Source organism: Entelurus aequoreus, linkage group LG18, assembly GCF_033978785.1.
Source record: "Entelurus aequoreus isolate RoL-2023_Sb linkage group LG18, RoL_Eaeq_v1.1, whole genome shotgun sequence".
Taxonomy (NCBI): domain Eukaryota; kingdom Metazoa; phylum Chordata; class Actinopteri; order Syngnathiformes; family Syngnathidae; genus Entelurus; species Entelurus aequoreus.
The window spans coordinates 38,503,826-38,523,712 of NC_084748.1; the positions used below are offsets into that span (position 1 = coordinate 38,503,826).

The 19,887-nt window shown below is 39.8% G+C and overlaps 1 protein-coding gene across 1 annotated transcript in view; it reads right to left on the reverse strand.

Moving 5' to 3' along the window:
- Positions 1-4,893: 4,893 nt before the first annotated feature.
- The window catches only part of LOC133634118 (insulin-like growth factor-binding protein 4), a 242,110-nt gene continuing 227,116 nt past the window's right edge, over positions 4,894-19,887 (reverse strand). The window contains exons 3-4 of the mRNA XM_062027143.1: positions 18,677-18,802; positions 4,894-8,735 (exon numbers count right to left, since the gene is read on the reverse strand). Of these exons, the coding sequence (XP_061883127.1) occupies positions 8,598-8,735; positions 18,677-18,802 (264 nt within the window). The 3' untranslated portion in view covers positions 4,894-8,597. The remainder of the gene's footprint in view (positions 8,736-18,676; positions 18,803-19,887) is intronic.

Consider the following 19,887-nt stretch of genomic DNA (forward strand, 5'->3'; position numbering starts at 1 on the left):
GAAATGTGAGCAATACAGACATGAATAATTGTGTGCGTTTTTTTAGGGGTGCAGAGAAGCGGTGAACAGTGAACGCCAGCGTTTTTTCAGTTTATGCGTATCACACCAATTACTACAGTATTATCACACCAAAACAAACTCACCTTAATGCAGAATCAGTGGGTCCCGTCTTGTTTCCCTGCAACTAATTTCTCTATCTTACCGTAACCGTGTAAGATAGAATGTGGTTGCCCACCTCGCCAGCTGCGGCGGCGGTCTACTCGTCGCCGCCGTCTGACTCTTCCCCGCTGGTTGCGAGGACATGTGGCCAGGCGACCCACCGTCTTGTCCTCCCTCCACCCTCCCGTGACTTTGGACTATTTTTTTTCTCTCGTTTTCTAGAACCTCTGGTATTCGTGTTGTCGGGGGGAGGGGGGGGGGGGGTATTCTGTCACGACTGGTTACACCAGTCCGTGCCTTTATGTCGGGTTTTGTTGGTGTTCTTCTGTGTTCGGTGCTTGTTCCTGTCCTGCGCTCTTGTTTTGGCGGCACTTCCCGGTAAGGTCTATTCAGGTGTACTGGAGAGGAGGATACGCCGGATAGTCGAACCTCGGATTCAGGAGGAACAGTGTGGTTTTCGTCCTGGTCATGGAACTGTGGACCAGCTCTATACTCTTGGCAGGGTCCTTGAGGGTACATGGGAGTTTGCCCAACCAGTCTACATGTGCTTTGTGGACTTGGAGAAGGCATTCGACCGTGTATCCCGGGAAATCCTGTGGGGAGTGCTCAGAGAGTATAGGGTAACGGACTGTCTGATTGTGGTAATCCGCTCCCTGTTTGATCAGTGTCAGAGCTTGGTCCGCATTGCCGGCAGTAAGTCGGACCCGTTTCCAGTGAGGGTTGGACTCCGCCAAGGCTGCCCTTTGTCACTGATTCTGTTCATAACTTTTATGGACAGAATTTCTTGGCGCAGTCAGGGCGTTGAGGGTATCTGGTTTGGTGGCTGCAGGATTAGGTCTCTGCTTTTTGCAGATGATGTGGTCCTGATGGCTTCATCTGGCCAAGATCTTCAGCTCTCACTGGATCGGTTCGCAGCCGAGTGTGAAGCGACTGGGATGGGAATCAGCACCTCCAAGTCCGAGTCCATGGTTCTCGCCCGGAAAAGGGCGGAGTGCCATCTCCGGGTTGGGGAGGAGATCTTGCCCCAAGTGGAGGAGTTCAAGTATCTCTGAGTCTTGTTCACGAGTGAGGGAAGAGTGGATCGTGAGATCGACAGGTGCGGCGTCTTCAGTAATGCGGACGGTGTATCGGTCTGTTGTGGTGAAGAAGGAGCTGAGCCGGAAGGCAAAGCTCTCAATTTACCGGATTCCTCGGGAGGAGCTGGACGAAGTGGCTGGGGAGAGGGAAGTCTGTGCTTCCCTGCTTAGGTTGCTGCCCCCGCGACCCGACCTCGGATAAGCGGAAGAAGATGGATGGATGGATGGATAACAACAGCAATGCCATTTCAAAAAGGCAATAACAACAGCAATGTCGTTTCTAAAAGGTTTTTATTAATGCATTACAATGTTTACATTTTTATTAAATAAACCATGTAACTAATCATATCATTGGATGCAAATCTCTCTCTCAGTTCATTAATCATTTCAGTGTTAGAATATAAATGTCCTGGACAAAACACACAAGCTCTCTTTTCAGCCCCCTGGCTGATTTCTATGCATGCAAAACATGTCTGATACTAATCTACACATTCTATAGTCAAGTGGTTACAGTTCAGTACAACGACGAGACAAACTAGAGCCAAGTCAACTCAACGCCAGGAGAACTTGTTAGTTTTCTGAAAGACAGTGGTCATTTGACCCAAAAATGTGTTTGACGACCAATCGAATAATAAGCTATCATTGTCCGAGAACGTTGGTATAAACATCCTCACAGTCTTTGTCTTTGGAAAATCTGACTTTTTATAACATGATACAGTGGTACCTCGTATTTTTTGTGAGTGATCCTTTCCAAAAGGTCAGATAAAAAAACAAATTATATGAAAAGGTAATCATGTAAAACCCTTTTTAGACACCCAAAAATATCAACATAGAACACATTTTATGGAAAATAATTATACTTTTGCATCCACAACACAATGCGAAATACATATAAATGACAAATGAAATGTCAATTTTACCTTGATCCAAGACTCTCGGCTACAAAATTCCTACCTGAATTTAATAGGATTTCTCACCTTTTTTTATCAAAGTGCTGACACTCTCGACTTTCTTTGGTCCCGTGTTGGGTTCTTTGGCAGTTGTACTCAAAAATCAAAAAGTCACTAATGCGTAGGTTTTTTCCTGTTTGGGCACTCGATTCCGCAGAATACTACACATGCAAACGGACTAGCTTGCTATGCTCAACGTTTGATTACTGAGACCGTGAACGTTTTGGCAAACATGTCAACAAAGGTACCACTGTACAATATTACTGAACTGTTTTACATCATTTCGGTCGCACTGTCAGTGTCTCTGTGTGCCCCCTTTTGACAAGATAACAAGAAGTATTTTACTTAATGTGTGCATGCAACTTTCTACACTGAAACATTCTGACTTGTGCTTGTCAGCTTTCCAGGTCTTAGTTTTTTTGGCAATATCAACTTAATTTTAAAACACTGAACACATCAAATTGATACACAAGTTCCAAGCATTTCTCAGGCACTGTTTTTTTTATGTATTGTTGTGATGCTGGCTGTTGTGACGTGGGTGTAGATACATTCACTAGTTTTCTGCAAGGTTTGTGCAGGCAAATTTGACTCTTCAGTCTTGATCTACTAAGATCCGAATACCATGCGCTAAACAACGTGTGCAAACTATAAAAGTACATGTACTATTAGTGGGCGTGTTGCGTGTGATCTACTAAGACTGCGTATGCAATTGATAACTGATGCGGAGCACCTTATTTTATGATTGTTATCAAAACACTAGCACATTAATGCGTCTGTATTGATCCAACACAATAAAAATGTATAATTGTTTAACATTATAGTACATTTCCTAGAAATAAAACACTCATTTGAAAAAAAAAACCTCCAGCAGACACCAAAACGCGTCAATTGTATTTGTTGAATATGAATATTGTTGTTTTTTTTCCAACATGATCTCATCCTTTCTCACAACCGTGTCTGTATTTGTTTGTGTGCACATACTTTTCAGACGTACTAAATGAAGACGCAAAAATAGTGCCGGTTTCAGCCTTGATATGTCACACTGTGCATCCTCCCAGTATTGTGGGCGTTCGAATGATCAGCATATATTCTGCATATTGATGGAGACTGACACGCTAGATGGATCGCGATCCTTAGTCTCCCCATGTATGTCTCTGGTGGGTGTTAGGGGGGAGTTATGCAGGATGGCCATGCTTGGTAAAAACAACAAAAAAACGTGTTGTGACCACCCTCGGGTGACACACCCACTAGAGCAGGGGTGTCCAAACTTTTTCCACTGAGGGCCGCACACGGAAAAATTAAAGCATGTGGGGGCCATTTTGATATTTTTCATTTTCAAACCATGACAAAATATATGCATTTTTTATTTATTTTACCTTTAGGGGTCCCGGGGACCATAAAGGGTCTCAGTCATTAAAATGTTAAAAATAAGTCAGATTATTATTATTTTTTAATTATTTAACGCTTACAGTAAATCTCTATATCAACTTCAAGTTGATATAAAGTAATACAAATTAAAAAAAATGTTTTATGGCTGTTCTGTCAAAAACAACTTAGTTTTTTTATAGTAAAGCTGAAATATGCAATATTTAGTAATTAGAGCCCTAAAAGATCAATAATGCAGGACACCATTGATTTTAATTATTTCATATTTTTGAGTAATCACAGTGAAAAGATAAATAAAAAATCACTAAATATATTTGGGATCCAAAAGGTGCCCAACTCATAAAGTGATAAATTTTTATTAGTTTTTCTTTTACTTTCAACACTTAAGTTACGAGATCAACTTCAGATATATCTGTCGATTTTATGCCGGAACAATTATTTTGTTTGTTTTATGCGCTTTTGTCAAAGAAAACTTTGATGTTTTTATATGGCTACTACACAAAATATGTAATATTTACCACATAAAACATTTAAAGTGAAATATTTGAAGTAATTGGAGCCCTGAAAATAATTCATTATAACATGGATTTTTTGTCATAATTTTTTTTTTTTGGAGCAATGGCAAAAAAAGAAAAATAAAGAAAGACAAAAGAAAAAAAACAGCCTGCATGGCAGCTCTTGTGTCAACATTGCAACTTTTTCTCGTTAGATTTCACCTCATTCCACTTTTTTTAATGTTCTTTTTTATTTTTACAATATGTGTGGCGGGCCGGTAAAAAATTAGTTGCGGCCGCAAATGGCCCCCGGGCCGCACTTTGGACACCACTGCCCTCAGGGGCGCCGAAAAGGGGGGGTAAAGGAGACGGATTCTAGGGGCCCATGATGGAGGGGGGCCCAGAGAGGCCCCTAATGATGATGAAATTATAATACAGGGGGCCCTGTAAAGATTCTTTTCATGGGGCCCAAAATCCCTAGAGGCGCCCCTGCCTGCACTAGAGAGATAAACAGAGATTCCGCTTGTAAGATTTAGAAATGGAGAAGCTTTCTGGAGAAAGAAAAAAAGAGTCCAGTTGCCTCCATTCAGCCTTTGCGGAGTATTGCAACCAGACTGGCTGAGAAATTGAGAATCTACACAGACCTTAACATTAGTTTTTACAAATGTCAATTGTACAATATAACACTTGTATCTACTTTTTTTTTTTTTTAATAAACCCTTTTGTTGTTAATTGGTTGCTGTGAATTAGACTCTAGAAATAAGGGACTATATATATATATATATATATATATATATATATATATATATATATATATATATATATATATATATATATATATATATATATATGCACTTGACGTGTTTATGAAACACCTTTAACATAATTTTCTGTTTTTCTAAACAAACATTTATCCATATAATACGGACCTGTTCCTCTTTTTGTGCTATTAATGTGCTTTTTTAACACGTGAGTGTCTAGGTGTAAGAAACATGCTTTTTAGCGTCTTCCATATTGACCTGTTGGGTTCTTCAACCTGCCACTAATGGATCAACTGCCCGTTGATGCTGGGACAATTATGGAGATACATTTGTGTCTTCCAATGCAACTAAACGAAAAAAAAGATTTTCAAAAAGAAAAATGGATTCCGCAACCAAAAAAAAAAAAGATTTTTGGTTGCAAATAATTTTTAAAATTACAAATCATTTTGGTAAATCTCGGCCACCCCAAGTCTTTAGGTATTTTCCCTCCAAGTGTGTTGAGGGCGGACGTAGGCAGCACTTACGCCCATATAGTCACGTCGTCATCCGAGACTGACCAATAAGAAAGCTTCTAACATATTGTTCAGAGGAGGCCCCGCCCCAAGATCAAAGTTGAATGGTAACCAAAAAAAGATTTGTAACCAAAAAATTATTAACCTAAAAACGATATGTAACTTCCCAAAAAATTGTCACCAAACAAATGATTTGTAACGTAAAAAATAAAATTCTGCAACCTAAAAAAATTATTTGTAACCACAAATATTATTTGCATGTTTGAAAAAAAAACAACTTTTTAAATTAATGTTTTTAGGTCGCAATGTTTTTGTTTGGTTGTATAAATGACACACTGCCCCAACAAATATCCCAAATGTGCTGCCAGACACGTTTAATGGTTTTTGGCTCAGTCTTTGCTAATAGGTTTGCGTTAAAATGTTTAGAATAATACACCTTTATTCCCATCCATCCATCCGTTTTCTACTGCTTGTCCCTCTCGGCCAATTCCTGAAAAACTACATTTTTTAATGTGTTTTATTACTTTGAGCTTTAGGCTTTTATCAACTTGACTGAATTTGTGTTGATGTCTCAAAACGACTTACTTCCTTTCAGCTATCTTTACAGCAACAAAGACGTTGGTTTACTGCCAACTCCTGATCATAAAACTTTACTACACTCACTGGTTGGGTTTGTGTGAAGCAGGGGTGTCCTAAGTGCGTCATTTATGACCCGCAGATCGTTTTTTTATTGGCCCTATGCAGTTCCTAAAAGCAAAATGAATTGCTCGTTAATGAGATATAAAGTTGGATATTACACTAAATTGCTTTGTCACCTATAACACAAAGGCTAAGATACGGTTGTTTTGTTCAGATAGCTTAGAATATCCTTCTGACAACCTGTGTCCTCTGCAGTGGACATTTGTTATTGTTTTTTTGTCAGCTACAAAATTCTGAAAAAATAGCCCTGTTATGCAAAACACATAAACACTGCAACGCCAAGGCCCATTGGGCCGCGAGCGCCCACTACAGGGCCGCCAAACAATATCTTGTTTCTCAGCTGTATGGGTCGCGGCAGCACTCAGTTGTAATACACTTTTTCCACCACTTGTGGCAGTAATGCCAATCTCCATTAAACCGAAGAACTCTGAAGCTAAAGTCATAGAGCAGTTTCTTAAGCGCAAACATTATGACTAAAGTGGGGATGCTGTATTTTCATTTGCACTTTAATTTTATTGACAGTTTATTTAAGAAACATGTATTAATATTAGAAATGTCCGATAATGGCTTTTTTGCCGATATCCGATATTCCGATATTGTCCAACTCTTAATTACCGATTCCGATATCAACCGATACCGATATATACAGTCGTGGAATGAACACATTATTATGCCTAATTTTGTTGTGATGCCCCGCTGGATGCATTAAACAATGTAACAAGGTTTTCCAAAATAAGTCAAGTTATGGAAAAAAATGCCAACATGGCACTGCCATATTTATTATTGAAGTCACAAAGTGCATTATTTTTTTTAACATGCCTCAAAACAGCAGCTTGGAATTTGGGACATGCTCTCCCTGAGAGAGCATGAGGAGGTTGAGGTGGGCGGGGTTGAGGGGGGGGGGGAGTAGCGGGGGGTGTATATTGTAGCGTCTCGGAAGAGTTAGTGCTGCAAGGCGTTCTGTGTATTTGTTATGTTGTGTTACGGTGCGGATGTTTTCCCGAAATGTGTTTGTCATTCTTGTTTGGTGTGGGTTCACAGTGTGGCGCATATTTGTAACAGTGTTAAAGTTGTTTATACGGTCACCCTCAGTGTGACCTGTATGGCTGTTGACGAAGTATGCCTTGCATTCACTTGTGTGTGTGAAAAGCCGTACATATTATGTGCCTTGGCTGGCACACAAAGACGGTGCCTTTAAGGTTTATTGGCGCTCTGTACTTCTCCTTACGTCCGTGTACACAGCGGCGTTTTAAAAAGTCATACATTTTACGTTTTGAAACCGATACCGATAATTTCCGATATTACATTTTAAAGCATTTGTCGGCCGATAATATCGGCAGTCCGATATTATCGGACATCTCTAATCAATATTATAAGATTGTATGTAAATGCATTTTTCGTCGAGTCCCTTTTTCGCAGTACACTTGATTGCCATGCATTTTTTGTAATCAGCCTGACCTAAGCCTTGATAATAATCTTTGTGATTAACACACGTTCTCATATATCATTTGACAAGGTTGTGAACTGTAAGTAGGTTGAATATACAGTATAATTATTGAATATGATTCAAATCAAGAGTAAGATGACTAATTCAGTGCTAATATTTGAGTGGGCCGCGGGGCCCCTCTGTGGTGGGAAAAGTTGGGGCCCGGGGTCAAGTAGGTTAAGAACCCCTGCTGCAAAGGATGCTGGCTCTTAGATAGCTTTATTGACCTATAGTGGTATTAGCATTTTTGTTGTACAAAATGTATCACACACACACACACACACACACACCTGTTGTAAGGCGCATTGACTCTACTATATATGTTTTACCACACTTGCCTATGAAATACTCAGCCAGGTGGTTAGAGTGGTGTGCAAAGCTAATGTACAATGTTGCAATTAGGCGCTCATGTCATGTATAAAAAACACACGAGCCAGCTTAATTTACCTTTTTTTTTTTTTTTTTTAGCCCGGTATTCCAGTCCTTTTGGACTAATGTGTTCGAGAGACAAGTCCTTGGCAAATAGAGGGGTTTGAAGATCTATCGCTCGGTAATAAAACATTTTCTGGGCTCTCGCACACTGATAGTTAAATATTTTTAAATTTGCCTCGCTGTTATAAAATTTTAATCATCTGGTTGTGGAAGAAGATTTTGGCTTTACTCTATGTTTTTCCTCTTCATATTTTCAACGCTGGTTAAACTGGACTACACTTTTTTTACTTTGAATTCTACGGTTGGTTTCTAGACCTTCATTTACATGATACTACAGAAAATACAAACGTTTCTCGTCAGCATATTTTTACTGCTTGTAGTGTATGTCTATGGCCGTAGCTGGGTGTGAGCACCCCGTAGTAGAAGCCACACCTGACAAGTGCTCAAAAGACATACGTAGAGAAACAAAACAACAAAAGAACTAATTTCATTTTCAAACTTCTTCCCTTTTGTTGTACGAGCTCAAGTACCTTTGGCCCCGAATGAAGTGACTGTGGGTGAGGGGGGGTCCCACGTTTAGATCAGCTCATAAGCATCCATGGAACTAAGCTGCTCTGTACCCTCAACACAACCCCCTCATTTTCAATCTCTCAGTGTTGCAGTCATTAATTGGTGGCAGTCCACTTCCCCTCGCTGTTCCAGTGGGCCCGGAAGTCTCATGCCCGTCTTCTGGTCCACACACCAACACTTCCCCCGCTGACCGTCACGTGCAGGATGACACTGTTGGCAGAAGGGAGGAACATTTTAATTCGCAACGGTCTGTAGTTTGTGGCATCTGAGCTGCTTTTTGGGAGCTTTTTCAGGAACTTCTAAAACGGACTTGGGGCCCTCTGCCACATCGGAGGTAGAATCTGTAGCTGCCATTATGATGTGCAGTGATGATTTCTAATTACCGTAAATCTTGAACTATACAAAGTAGAGATGTCCGATAATGGCTTTTTTGCTGATATCCGATATTGTCCAACTCTTAATTACCGATTCCTATATCAACCGATACCGATATATACAGTCGTGGAATGAACACATTATTATGCCTAATTTTGTTGTGATGCCCCGCTGGATGCATTAAACAATGTAACAAGGTTTTCCAAAATAAATCAACTCAAGTTATGGAAAAAAATGCCAACATGGCACTGCCATATTTATTATTGAAGTCACAAAGTGCATTATTTTTTTTAACATGCCTCAAAACAGCAGCTTGGAATTTGGCACATGAGCATGAGGAGGTTGAGGTGGGCTGGGTTGGGGGGGGGGGGGGGGGGGTTGTAGGTGTTGAGGTGGGGGGGCAGTGGGTAGCGGGGGGTGTATACTGTAGCGTCCCGGAAGAGTTAGTGCTGCAAGGGGTTCGGGGTATTTGTTCTGTTGTGTTTATGTTGTGTTACGGTGCGGATGTTCTCCCGAAATGTGTTTGTCATTCTTGTTTGGTGTGGGTTCACAGTGTGGCGCATACTTGAAACAGTGTTAAAGTTGTTTATACGGCCACCCTCAGTGTGACCTGTATGGCTGTTGACCAAGTATGCCTTGCATTCACTTGTGTGTGTGAAAAGCCGTAGATATTATGTGATTGGGCCGGCACACAAAAGCAGTGCCTTTAAGGCAGTGGTTCTTAACCTTGTTAGAGGTACCGAACCCCACCAGTTTCATATGCGCATTCACCGAACCCTTCTTTAGTGAAAAAAAAAAAAAAAAATCAAATTTAAGGCAAAGTTATGTTTTTTTACTGGTGCACAAAATGAACCGTGCATGAACATCACCTTGTTCAAAGAACAAAACTAACACAGTGCATGGACTCACAACAAATTACACACCTGCAAATCAGTGTGACTTCTGCTGTTGCCGTATCCATAATACACCCATAGGGAGAAGTTTTTATTTACACGATGAGTCGGGTATGTCTTGACCTCCGCGGCGGAGGCTCCGCCGAACCCCTGAGGCCGACTCACCGAACCCCTAGGGTTCGATCGAACCCAGGTTAAGAACCACTGCTTTAAGGTTTATTGGCGCTCTGTACTTCTCACTACGTCCGTGTACCACTCCATACAGCGGCGTTTTAAAAAGTAATCCATTTTACTTTTTGAAACAGATACCGATAATTTCCGATATATTACATTTAAAAGCATTTATCGGCCGATAATATCGGCAGACCGATATTATCGGACATCTCTAATACAAAGTATTTCAATGGTTGGAATCTGTGCTTTTGTATGATATACTAGTTACTACGGTATTAACCAGATCCACTCGACGTCCATTGCACCGGTCGCCCACATCTGCGGTCCCCTCCAAGGTTTCTCATTGTACCTCATTGGGTTGAGTTTTTTCTTGCCCTGATGTGGGATCTGAGCCGAGGATATCGTTGTGGCTTGTGCAGCCCTTTGAGACACTTGGGATTAAGGGCTATATAAATAAACTTTGATTGATTGATTGATTGATACTATGGTAACCTACGTCACAGCATCTTAGACGAGGCACCGAGCAGTGTGGGTGGGGAGCGTTTCCACAGAGTGTCAGCCTGAAATGCGGGTGTCAGGGACATACGCGGAAGGAGATTTTTACAACAAAGTTCTAAAGCTTAGTGATATATCAGATATATATCAGATTGTAGGTGGGGTTCATATTTCGCTCTTTGTTTCGTATAGCTTGATTGTAAAATATGTCGATCGAGAGGGTGCGTGACGTTCATATGTTGTCAATATTCAGTTATGGAGGGAATGTTGTCAGCGCTGCCTGCAGGAGCAAAGGTCACCGCCTCTGTCCATGGTGCTGAGGACAGAGCACCATCAGACGGGGGCGTGGCAGTGCTGACGGCGAGACACAACTGGCAGTAAGCGGCCCGGAGCAGGAAGAGAGAGAGGATACGGACGTGACTGAAAGGTCACGTTCTGCGGAAGAAAGACTTTGATAAAAACCTATGTGCATTAAAACTTTGTTTAAAACGACACGCTTGGCTCCTGTGAAGTGTCTGTCAGTGGGACCGCTAGGAAGCGACTTCCACATCAGTGTTTTATCGTTCATAGTTAATATTGTAAATCCCACATTCTTTATTTTCATGTACATTCTGGGTGTGTCATTCAGTAAAAAAAATTAAAATCCCATTTCGTTTTTTTAGGCGGTCTGTCATAACCTTTTTAGCTTTCAATCAGACGTTATTGTGAGGTTTTGTATTAGTGTTCCTAAAAATAGATATACCGGCCCCCCAGACACATTTTATTTCTCTAAATTTGGCCCCCCGAGTGAAAATAATTACCCAGGCCTGGCGTGGATGGATCGAAGGAGATGTGGAGACAAAGCTGCGGAACTAGTAGCGTTGGACGTCGGGATGTTCAAGCTTCACGTGAGCATGACGATAGCCTGGTGCACCACAGAGGTCACCGCGGTGTATGTTCTTTAATGTCTCCCTCTTGTTTGGATGGCCGCCATGGTACTGTGCTCTCTCATCGTTGTGTTTTTCCTTGTTTCTTGCATTGAACAAAGATAACTCCGTACCAAGTAGTGTTGTCCCGATACCAATATTTTGGTACCGGTACCGAAATGTATTTTGATACTTTTCTGTACTTTTCTAAAAAAAAAAAAGGGGACCACAAAAATGGCATTATTGGCTTTATTTTAACAAAATTATATGTTTCTTATTGCAAGTTTGTCCTTAAATAAAATAGTGAACATACAAGACAACTTGTCTTTTAGTAGTAAGTAAGCAAACAAAGGCTCCTAATTTAGCTGCTGACATGTGCAGTAACATATTGTGTCATTGTATTATTTTGTCAAAATTATTAAGGACAAGTGGTAGAAAATGTATTATTAATCTATTTGTTCATTTATTGTTAATATCTGGTTACTTTCTCTTTTAACATGTTCTATCTACACTTCTGTTAAAATGTAATTATCACTTATCCTTCTGTTGTTTGGATGCTTTACATTAGTTCTGTAGGATACCACAAATTTGGGTATCAATCCGATACCAAGTAGTCACAGGATCATACAATGGTCATAATTTAAGTTATCATGTGTCCAGGGAAATATTTCCTGAGTTTATAAACAAAATATACATTTTAAAAAAACGAAAGAAGATTTTGTGATGCTAAAAAATATCGATGGAATCATAGTAGTATCGACTAGATACGCTCCTCTACTTGGTATCATTACAGTGGATGTTAGGTGTAGATCCACCCATAGCATTTGTTTACATTGTGATGCCGGTGAGCTACGGTGTGTAGTGAAGCATGTTTAGCTATTCCGGACCAGTACTTTTTAGAGGCGGTATAGTACCGAATACGATTCATTAGTATCGCGGTACTATACTAATACCAGTATACCGTACAACCCTAGTACCTAGTCAAATTCCTTGTGTGTTGGGTACTTGGCCAATAAAGCCGAGTCTGATTCTGACTCTTAACGCTGATTAGCAATGGGTGACGTGATTAACTGTAATGCAAAATGACACTGCTGTGTAACACGTGTCTATACCGACAACACATCTACAATATCTCAACAACACGTCTACAGCATACTTGCCAACCCTCCCGTTTTTTGCGGGAGAATCCCGATATTCAGCGCCTCTCCCGACAACCTCCCGACAGAGATTTTCTCCCGACAAACTCCCAGTATTCAGCCGGAGCTGGAGGCCACGCCCCCCCCAAAAAAAGTCTGCCGCAGCTGCGATTGTACCTGACCAGCCTCCGGGTACAAGTACTGGAGTACCAATTGCTTGCCAGGGAAGATCTTCCCCAGGAAGCAAGGATTGACCGGTTTTGGGCCATGCTAGGGAGAGATGGAAGATTCCACACTCTCGTGCATTTGATGAAAGCACTTTTGTGCGTGCCACACAGCAATGCATCATCAGAGAGGGTGTTCAGCATGGTTAGAAAAATAGTGACAGAGAATAGAAAGAGGATGGACAATTCAACCCTTAACAAAGCATTGTACTTTCAAGTACAAAAATGAGTAGATGAGTGTTGTGTGTGCGTGTGTGTATATGTGTAAATAAATGAACACTAAAATTCAAGTATTTCTTTTATATATATATATATATATATATATATATATATATATATATATATAATATATATATATATATATATATATATATATATATATATATATATATATATATATATATATATATATATATATATATATATATGTATATATATATATATATGTAACGGTGTAGAAACAGACGTTCATTATGCTTGATTAAATTATGAATGAAGTGTTGCAACAGCGCCTGTTGCTGGCGAGAAGTGGTATGTACTTTACCTGCGAGAAGTGCTCAGAACTGTGCCTTCCAACTGATAATCCCGTGACCCAAGTGGACTCACAGTCTCACAATTTGCACTGTTTTGCAGGACACTGTAATAAAATAAATTTATAATCCACCTGGTGCCAGTGATATGTTGAAGCGACAGCAGTGTGGAGCTGCATTTTGCCACATACAGTTGTGGACCGTCACACATATATATATATATATATATATATATATATATATATATATATATATATAGCTAGAATTCACTGAAAGTCAAGTATTTATATATATATATATATATATATATATATATATATATATGAAATACTTGAGTTGGTGAATTCTAGCTGTAAATATACTCTCCTCTTAACCACGCCCCTAACCACGCCCCCTCCCCGCCCCAACCACGCCCCCACCCCCGACCAAGCGCCCCTCCCACCTCCCGATATTGGAGGTCTCAAGGTTGGCAAGTATGCGTCTACAGTATGTTGACAATAGGGTTGTTAACAATAAACCAATGCGTCCGGATATCCGGCTCGAGAAGTGGCCGGATTCAGCTACAACGGTTACAGCCCCCTCAATCGAAAAAATTCAGCATTGAATCTTTAAATTAATCCAGTGTAAACACATAAACCGGTTAAAGCGCCAAACTAGAAATCAGTTGACGGTTTTTGTCTTTAAAACGACACAAGAGCCATGATTGTCTGTGAAAAGCGCTTGTTACGTTACTTACCTAACTGGAGAAGAGAGTAGACGTAGATACATGTTCAAGGCGTCACGCAAGACCAGCAATCAGTAGACAGTTTATATTTGAAACAACGCAAAGCTGCACACAGTTTATCTTTAAAAAAAACGCAACGCTGCCCACCAAATAATTACCCACAAGATACGTATATCAATATTGTAACATCCCAAGGAATGGAGGTTCAGACATATTCCCAGTTTGTCTTTCTTTATTTCACAAAATGCAACATTTTTGTACAAAGGGCTCAATCTCTGTGTCTTGCTCTCTTTTCCATCAACTTTCCTTTTATCTTTTAACTCCACAAAACTTGTCACTTCTCACCCTTGTCCCGGAAGTCCCACAACCACCCCCTAGTCAAGCCATTGGCTAGAACCCGTAGGCGTCTGTGACAACACTGACTTGATTATTGGAAAATAAATGCCTTTTGTCATGATCCGTGGTCCGGATCATGTTTTGTTATGTTCTGTTAGTTTTGGACTCCATAGTTACTGTTTTTGTGCATCCTTGTTTGTTTTAGTTACCATGGTTACTTATTATTTCCACCTGTCTCTGATTTGTGTTCGCCCGCTCACCTGCTTCCCGAGCACTAATCAGAGGCATTATTTAAGCTTGCCTTTGCCAGTCAGTTGGCCTGGCGTCATTATTTGCTACATGCAACCTGCTACGTAAGTTCTTTGTTTCATGCCAAAGTTACGTGTTTATTTCTTGTCCATAGTCCATGCTAAGTGTAGCTTTAGCGTCGAATGCGATCAGGCACGTTGTTCTGTCGGCTCGTTTTCTGTTTTTTGTACTACTTGGATATTTTGAGGAATAAACAATGTTCCTACCTGCACGCTTTGTCCGGAGTGGTCCGTCTGCATCCCGGGAGAACGAACCCCGCAGTAAGCTGTGAAAACCCCGTCGTGACACCTTTTTACTTTATTTAATATATTTGGGGTTATATGTTGTAATTTTAAAATACTGGAAGCATGTCACGTTTATAGAATGTTTTTTTTTTTTTTAATATTTGAAGATAAATATGCCTATGGGTGTTCTCAATGATCAGGTTATTGTTATTCTCATGGCATTCAACTGATCATTTTCATCAGTTCATTCTCAAATACTTAGCTTGGACATATTTAGTCTGAGTGGATGGTACCAAGGTCTTAAATATTTATCCTCTGACATGAGGAGGAGCGTATATGTTTGTTCTTTTGTGGTCTAAAAAAAATGTGTCCAACAAATATTAACCATAGAATTGAATCGTTTGTACACTGTATCGAATAATATTGAATCATTCATACACTAAATTGAATCATAGTGAATCGTTCATACACTAAATCGAATCGTAAACACTAAATCCAATTGTTCTGTTTCATGAATAAATCGTTTTTGAATCGCATCATGACCCAGGCATCCAGATGCGACTCGAATCATCCATCACAAAGAGATTTACATCCCTAGTCAACAACACATCTATGTCTACCAAACATCTAAGTCAACATGTCTATGTCAACCAATTAAATGTAGTCCTGGTCCACTGTATCATTCTTATTATTAAAAAAGTGTCCGCTCAACTTCAAGTCGACATACATGGGCTATCACTTTTGTTGACATAAAAACTTTTAAAAAAGTTGCCTCTATATTGAGGCTCTTGTCATATGGATGACAGCGAAAGACTTACAAAGTTTGCGAGTAAATAGATATGATCAAAATAGGATCAATCTCACAGAGATTACCGAGCCATTTTGAGAGATAATGAGCTAGCCAGTCACGTGATTGCGTGACGTAGAGGTAGAAATCACAGATCTCTTCCCCACCAACAACAATGCAAATCATGCAGACTTAGCGGGAGCCAATAAGGATTACTTTCGGACAAATAATGGTCCAGAACCTTATTTTTAATCCTGAGTATAATGAGGGTGAGCTACAAGTTTTAGAAGCTCTGCCAAACCGATCCAGCTTTAGTGAAACACTAAGCATCATGTAGCAATTTTGCTGAGTGCTAAACAAGAAATACAAACTAGAATCATAATAAAACGATCACTTACTGTACTATGTCTGCTCTCACTGGGAGACGTTTAGATGAAGAATCAATTTTAATCCTCACGAACGGTAAAAAAAAAAAAAGCTGCTGCTGACACTGTCTTGTTTGTTTGTCTCCATCCCCGGGTATAAATTGAATGTCACAGATGAACAACTTCTAGATTCATGGCTAAATCCTCCTATTATCCAGATGAGAGGCCTAATTTATAATCTACAATAACTAATAACTGCAGCAAACAAAACTTATTCTGCAGTGCTGCATAAGCTTTTTGCATCCATACATGTTGCATTACAGCCATCTTCAGTTTAATTGTATAATTACATTAAAGTCTCTCCTTGAGTCCAGTGCAGGATATACTATTGTTAGCTCTCGGTTATCAATGCTAAAAAATACTTTGTCTGTCTTAGCGCTTATAATATATATATAATATATTATAATAGAATTTTGCGATGAAATCAGAGCTTTTAGTATTGGATCCAATGAGGTCCGAATACTTCCGTTTCAACCATTGACGTCACGCGCATACGTCATCATACATAGACGTTTTCAACCGGAAGTTTTGCGGGAAATTTAAAATTGCACTTTATAAGTTAACCCGGCCGTATTGGCATGTGTTGCAATGTTAAGATTTCATCATTGATATACAAACTATCAGACTGCATGGTCGGTAGTAGTGGGTTTCAGTAGGCCTTTAAATAGATCCCCCTTTTAGACCAGTTGATCTGCCGTCTCTTTTCTGCTCTGCCCCCCTCTACTGCGTGGAGAGGTTATAAGGTGACTAGAGATGATCCGCTAGCTGTTCAAATTCAAATGTCCTTTGTGTTCTTTGATGTTTGATGTTCTTACTTGTGTGTAAGAGGGATGTGTGCTATGGCTATGAGTTGTTTTTTCCCTTGGCCTCAGTCTGGACCCCCTCTTTTTTTTTTCCTCAAGCCTCCTTCCCCATTGTTTACCTGTATCTCAGCTTTTTTTGTAAGGGGCGCCGGAAGTTGGCAGACCCGTCAGCGATCCTGTTCTGTCTCCCTGTAATGTTTGTCTGATTTTGAATGGGATTGTGCTGAAAATTTTAATTTCCCCTCGGGGATTTATAAAGTAATTCTGATTCTGATTCTAAACTTTGATTGATTGATTAAAGATCATTACTAAAAAACTGTCCATGCGAGTCGAGAATCTTGGTCGACCGTGTTTGTCAACATAAACATTTGAGAGCCAAAGGGGTCATTTGTACGTCGACAACACGTCTACGTCAACAAAACGTCTACGTCAACAAAACGTCTACGTCAACAAATCATCTATGTCGCCAGACGTCTATGTAAACCAATTAATCAAGTCCGAGGGCCTCTTTTATTAAGCGATACTGTTACTCAAATTAGTCATTTTTGTCTTAGGAACCTGAGATGGTCCAATACACCAGTGGTCCCCAACCTTTTTGTAGCTGCGGACCGGTCAACGCTTGAAAATGTGTCCCACGGACCGGGGGGGTATTTATTTATATTATTTTATTATTATTATTTTTCATAAATACAATCATGTGGGCTTACGGACTGTATCCCTGCACACTATATTGATCTATATTGATATATAATGTATATATTGTGTTTTTTATGTTTATTTTATTTTTTTTATTTATTTATTTTTATTTCTTGTGCGGCCCGGTACCAATCGGTCCGCGTACCGGTATCGGGCCGCGGCCCGGTGGTTGGAGACCACTGCAATACACATTTGAATAGCTTAAGTGTATTTTCAGAGTAAGAGTTGAACAACATTATTGTAGGTCTTTTAAGAAAAGTAAGTTTATAACATCAAGCACATATTCAGTTGAATGGGCTACACAGTTTATTAGCTGCAGAGTTTATTTATTAGAATTTATTGATCAATGTATAAAGTGTTTTGTTCAAATCCCTGCATGTTCTGTCTGGGCTTCCCACAACACAAGTGTCATGTTGAGACATTTGTGTTTCTTTAGCGGTGCACTTTTACAGTGCCTTAAAGGCCAGTTAACAACTCCGCAACTCTTCCATAAAATGATCTAAGTTGTCCCTCGTGACCCGAGCTTTACTTCCCAATAGTTTCTAAGAGTCAACAGATTTCTCAGAATTTCTGCAGACAGCGATACTTGAATCAAGTTGCACAATAAATCAGTCTCTCCAAGACTTGTGCCTTTTGTTGAGCTCTGCTTTTATCACTCGGGCTTTGATTGCATGCACAGCTCACAGCAATCTTATCTCTCCTTTTACTCTGTCCCGTGTTGCTTATCTGCATAGTTGCCGAATCTTGGGAATGTGGAATGACAAAATAAAAGAAACCACATCCAAAAGCTAATTGCATCCATCGTCGAAATGCCGCTGAGCCGCCTGCATTTTTATACATCGTGCAACTCTTTTTTTTTTTTTCTGAAAGTGAATAATTTTTCATTTGACCTTAAAAAAAACAAGGGCTTAGTGAGCTCAAAGGAGTGTCTACTTGGACGCATTTGTGTTGATCTTGCATTCATAAGGCTTTCAACCTTAATCTGCTGCAGGCATGTTTTGTATTTGGGTTCAGAGACCTCGGATGTTGTTTGAAAGGACTGATTTCAAGTACAAACATCAGCATTTTTTGGTCTTAGATTAATAACAGAGGAATGCGTGCATAAAGTCTCATACCTGCTTAGCATGGAAATCTCCATTCTTGTCACAGTTGGGAATGGGAATGGTGAAGAGATCATCATGTGTGCGGGAATTCGATGCCAATCTGTCCAGTGCTCGCTGTAGCTCAGCACGACAGGGAGCCTAAAGAGAAGAATTGACAGTGAGGATTGAACTAAAGTACAGTGGAACCCTTTTACAAAAACCCAAAACCAGTGAAGTTGGCACGTTGTGTAAGTCGTAAATTAAAACAGAATACAATGATTTGCAAATCCTTTTCAATTTATATTCAATTGAATTGACTGCAAAGACAATTTATTTAATGGTCGAACTGATAAACTTAATTTTTTTTTGCAAATAATCATTAACTTAGAATTTAAAGGCAGCAAAACATTGCAAAAAAGTTGGCACAGGGGCATTTTTACCTCTGTGTTACATGGCCTTTCCTTTTAACAACACTCAGGAAACGTTTGGGAACTGAGGAGACACATTTTTGAAGCTTTTCAGGTGGAATTATTTCCCATTCTTGCTTGATGTACAGCTTAAGTTGTTCAACAGTCCGGGGTGTCCGTTGTCGTATTTTATGCTAAAAGGGACAAGCGGTAGAAAATGGATGGATGGATATTGCGCCACACATTTTCAATGGGAGACAGGTCTGGACTACAGGCAGGCCAGTCTAGTACCCGCACTCTTTTACTACAAAGCCACGCTGTTGTAACACGTGCAGAATGTGGCTTGGCATTGTCTTGCTGAAATAAGCAGGGGCGTCCATGAAAAAGATGTTGCTTGGATGGCAATATATGTTGCTCCAAAACCTGTATGTACCTTTCAGCATTAATGGTGCCTTCACAGATGTGTAAGTCAGTGGTTCTTAACCTTTTTTCAGTGATGTACCCCCTGTGAACATTTTTTTAATTCAAGTACCCCCTAATCAGAGCAAAGCATTTTTGGTTGAAAAAAAAAAGAGATAAAGAAGTAAAATACAGCACTATGTCATCAGTTTCTGATTTATTAAATTGTATAACAGTGCAAAATATTGCTCATTTGTCATGGTCTTTCTTGAACTATTTGGGAAAAAAAGATATAAAAATAACTAAAAACTTGTTAAAAAATAAACAAGCGATTCAATTATAAATAAAGATTTCTACACATAGAAGTAATCATCAACTTAAAGTGCCCTCTTTGGGGATTGTAATAGAGATCCATCTGGATTCATGAACTTAATTCGA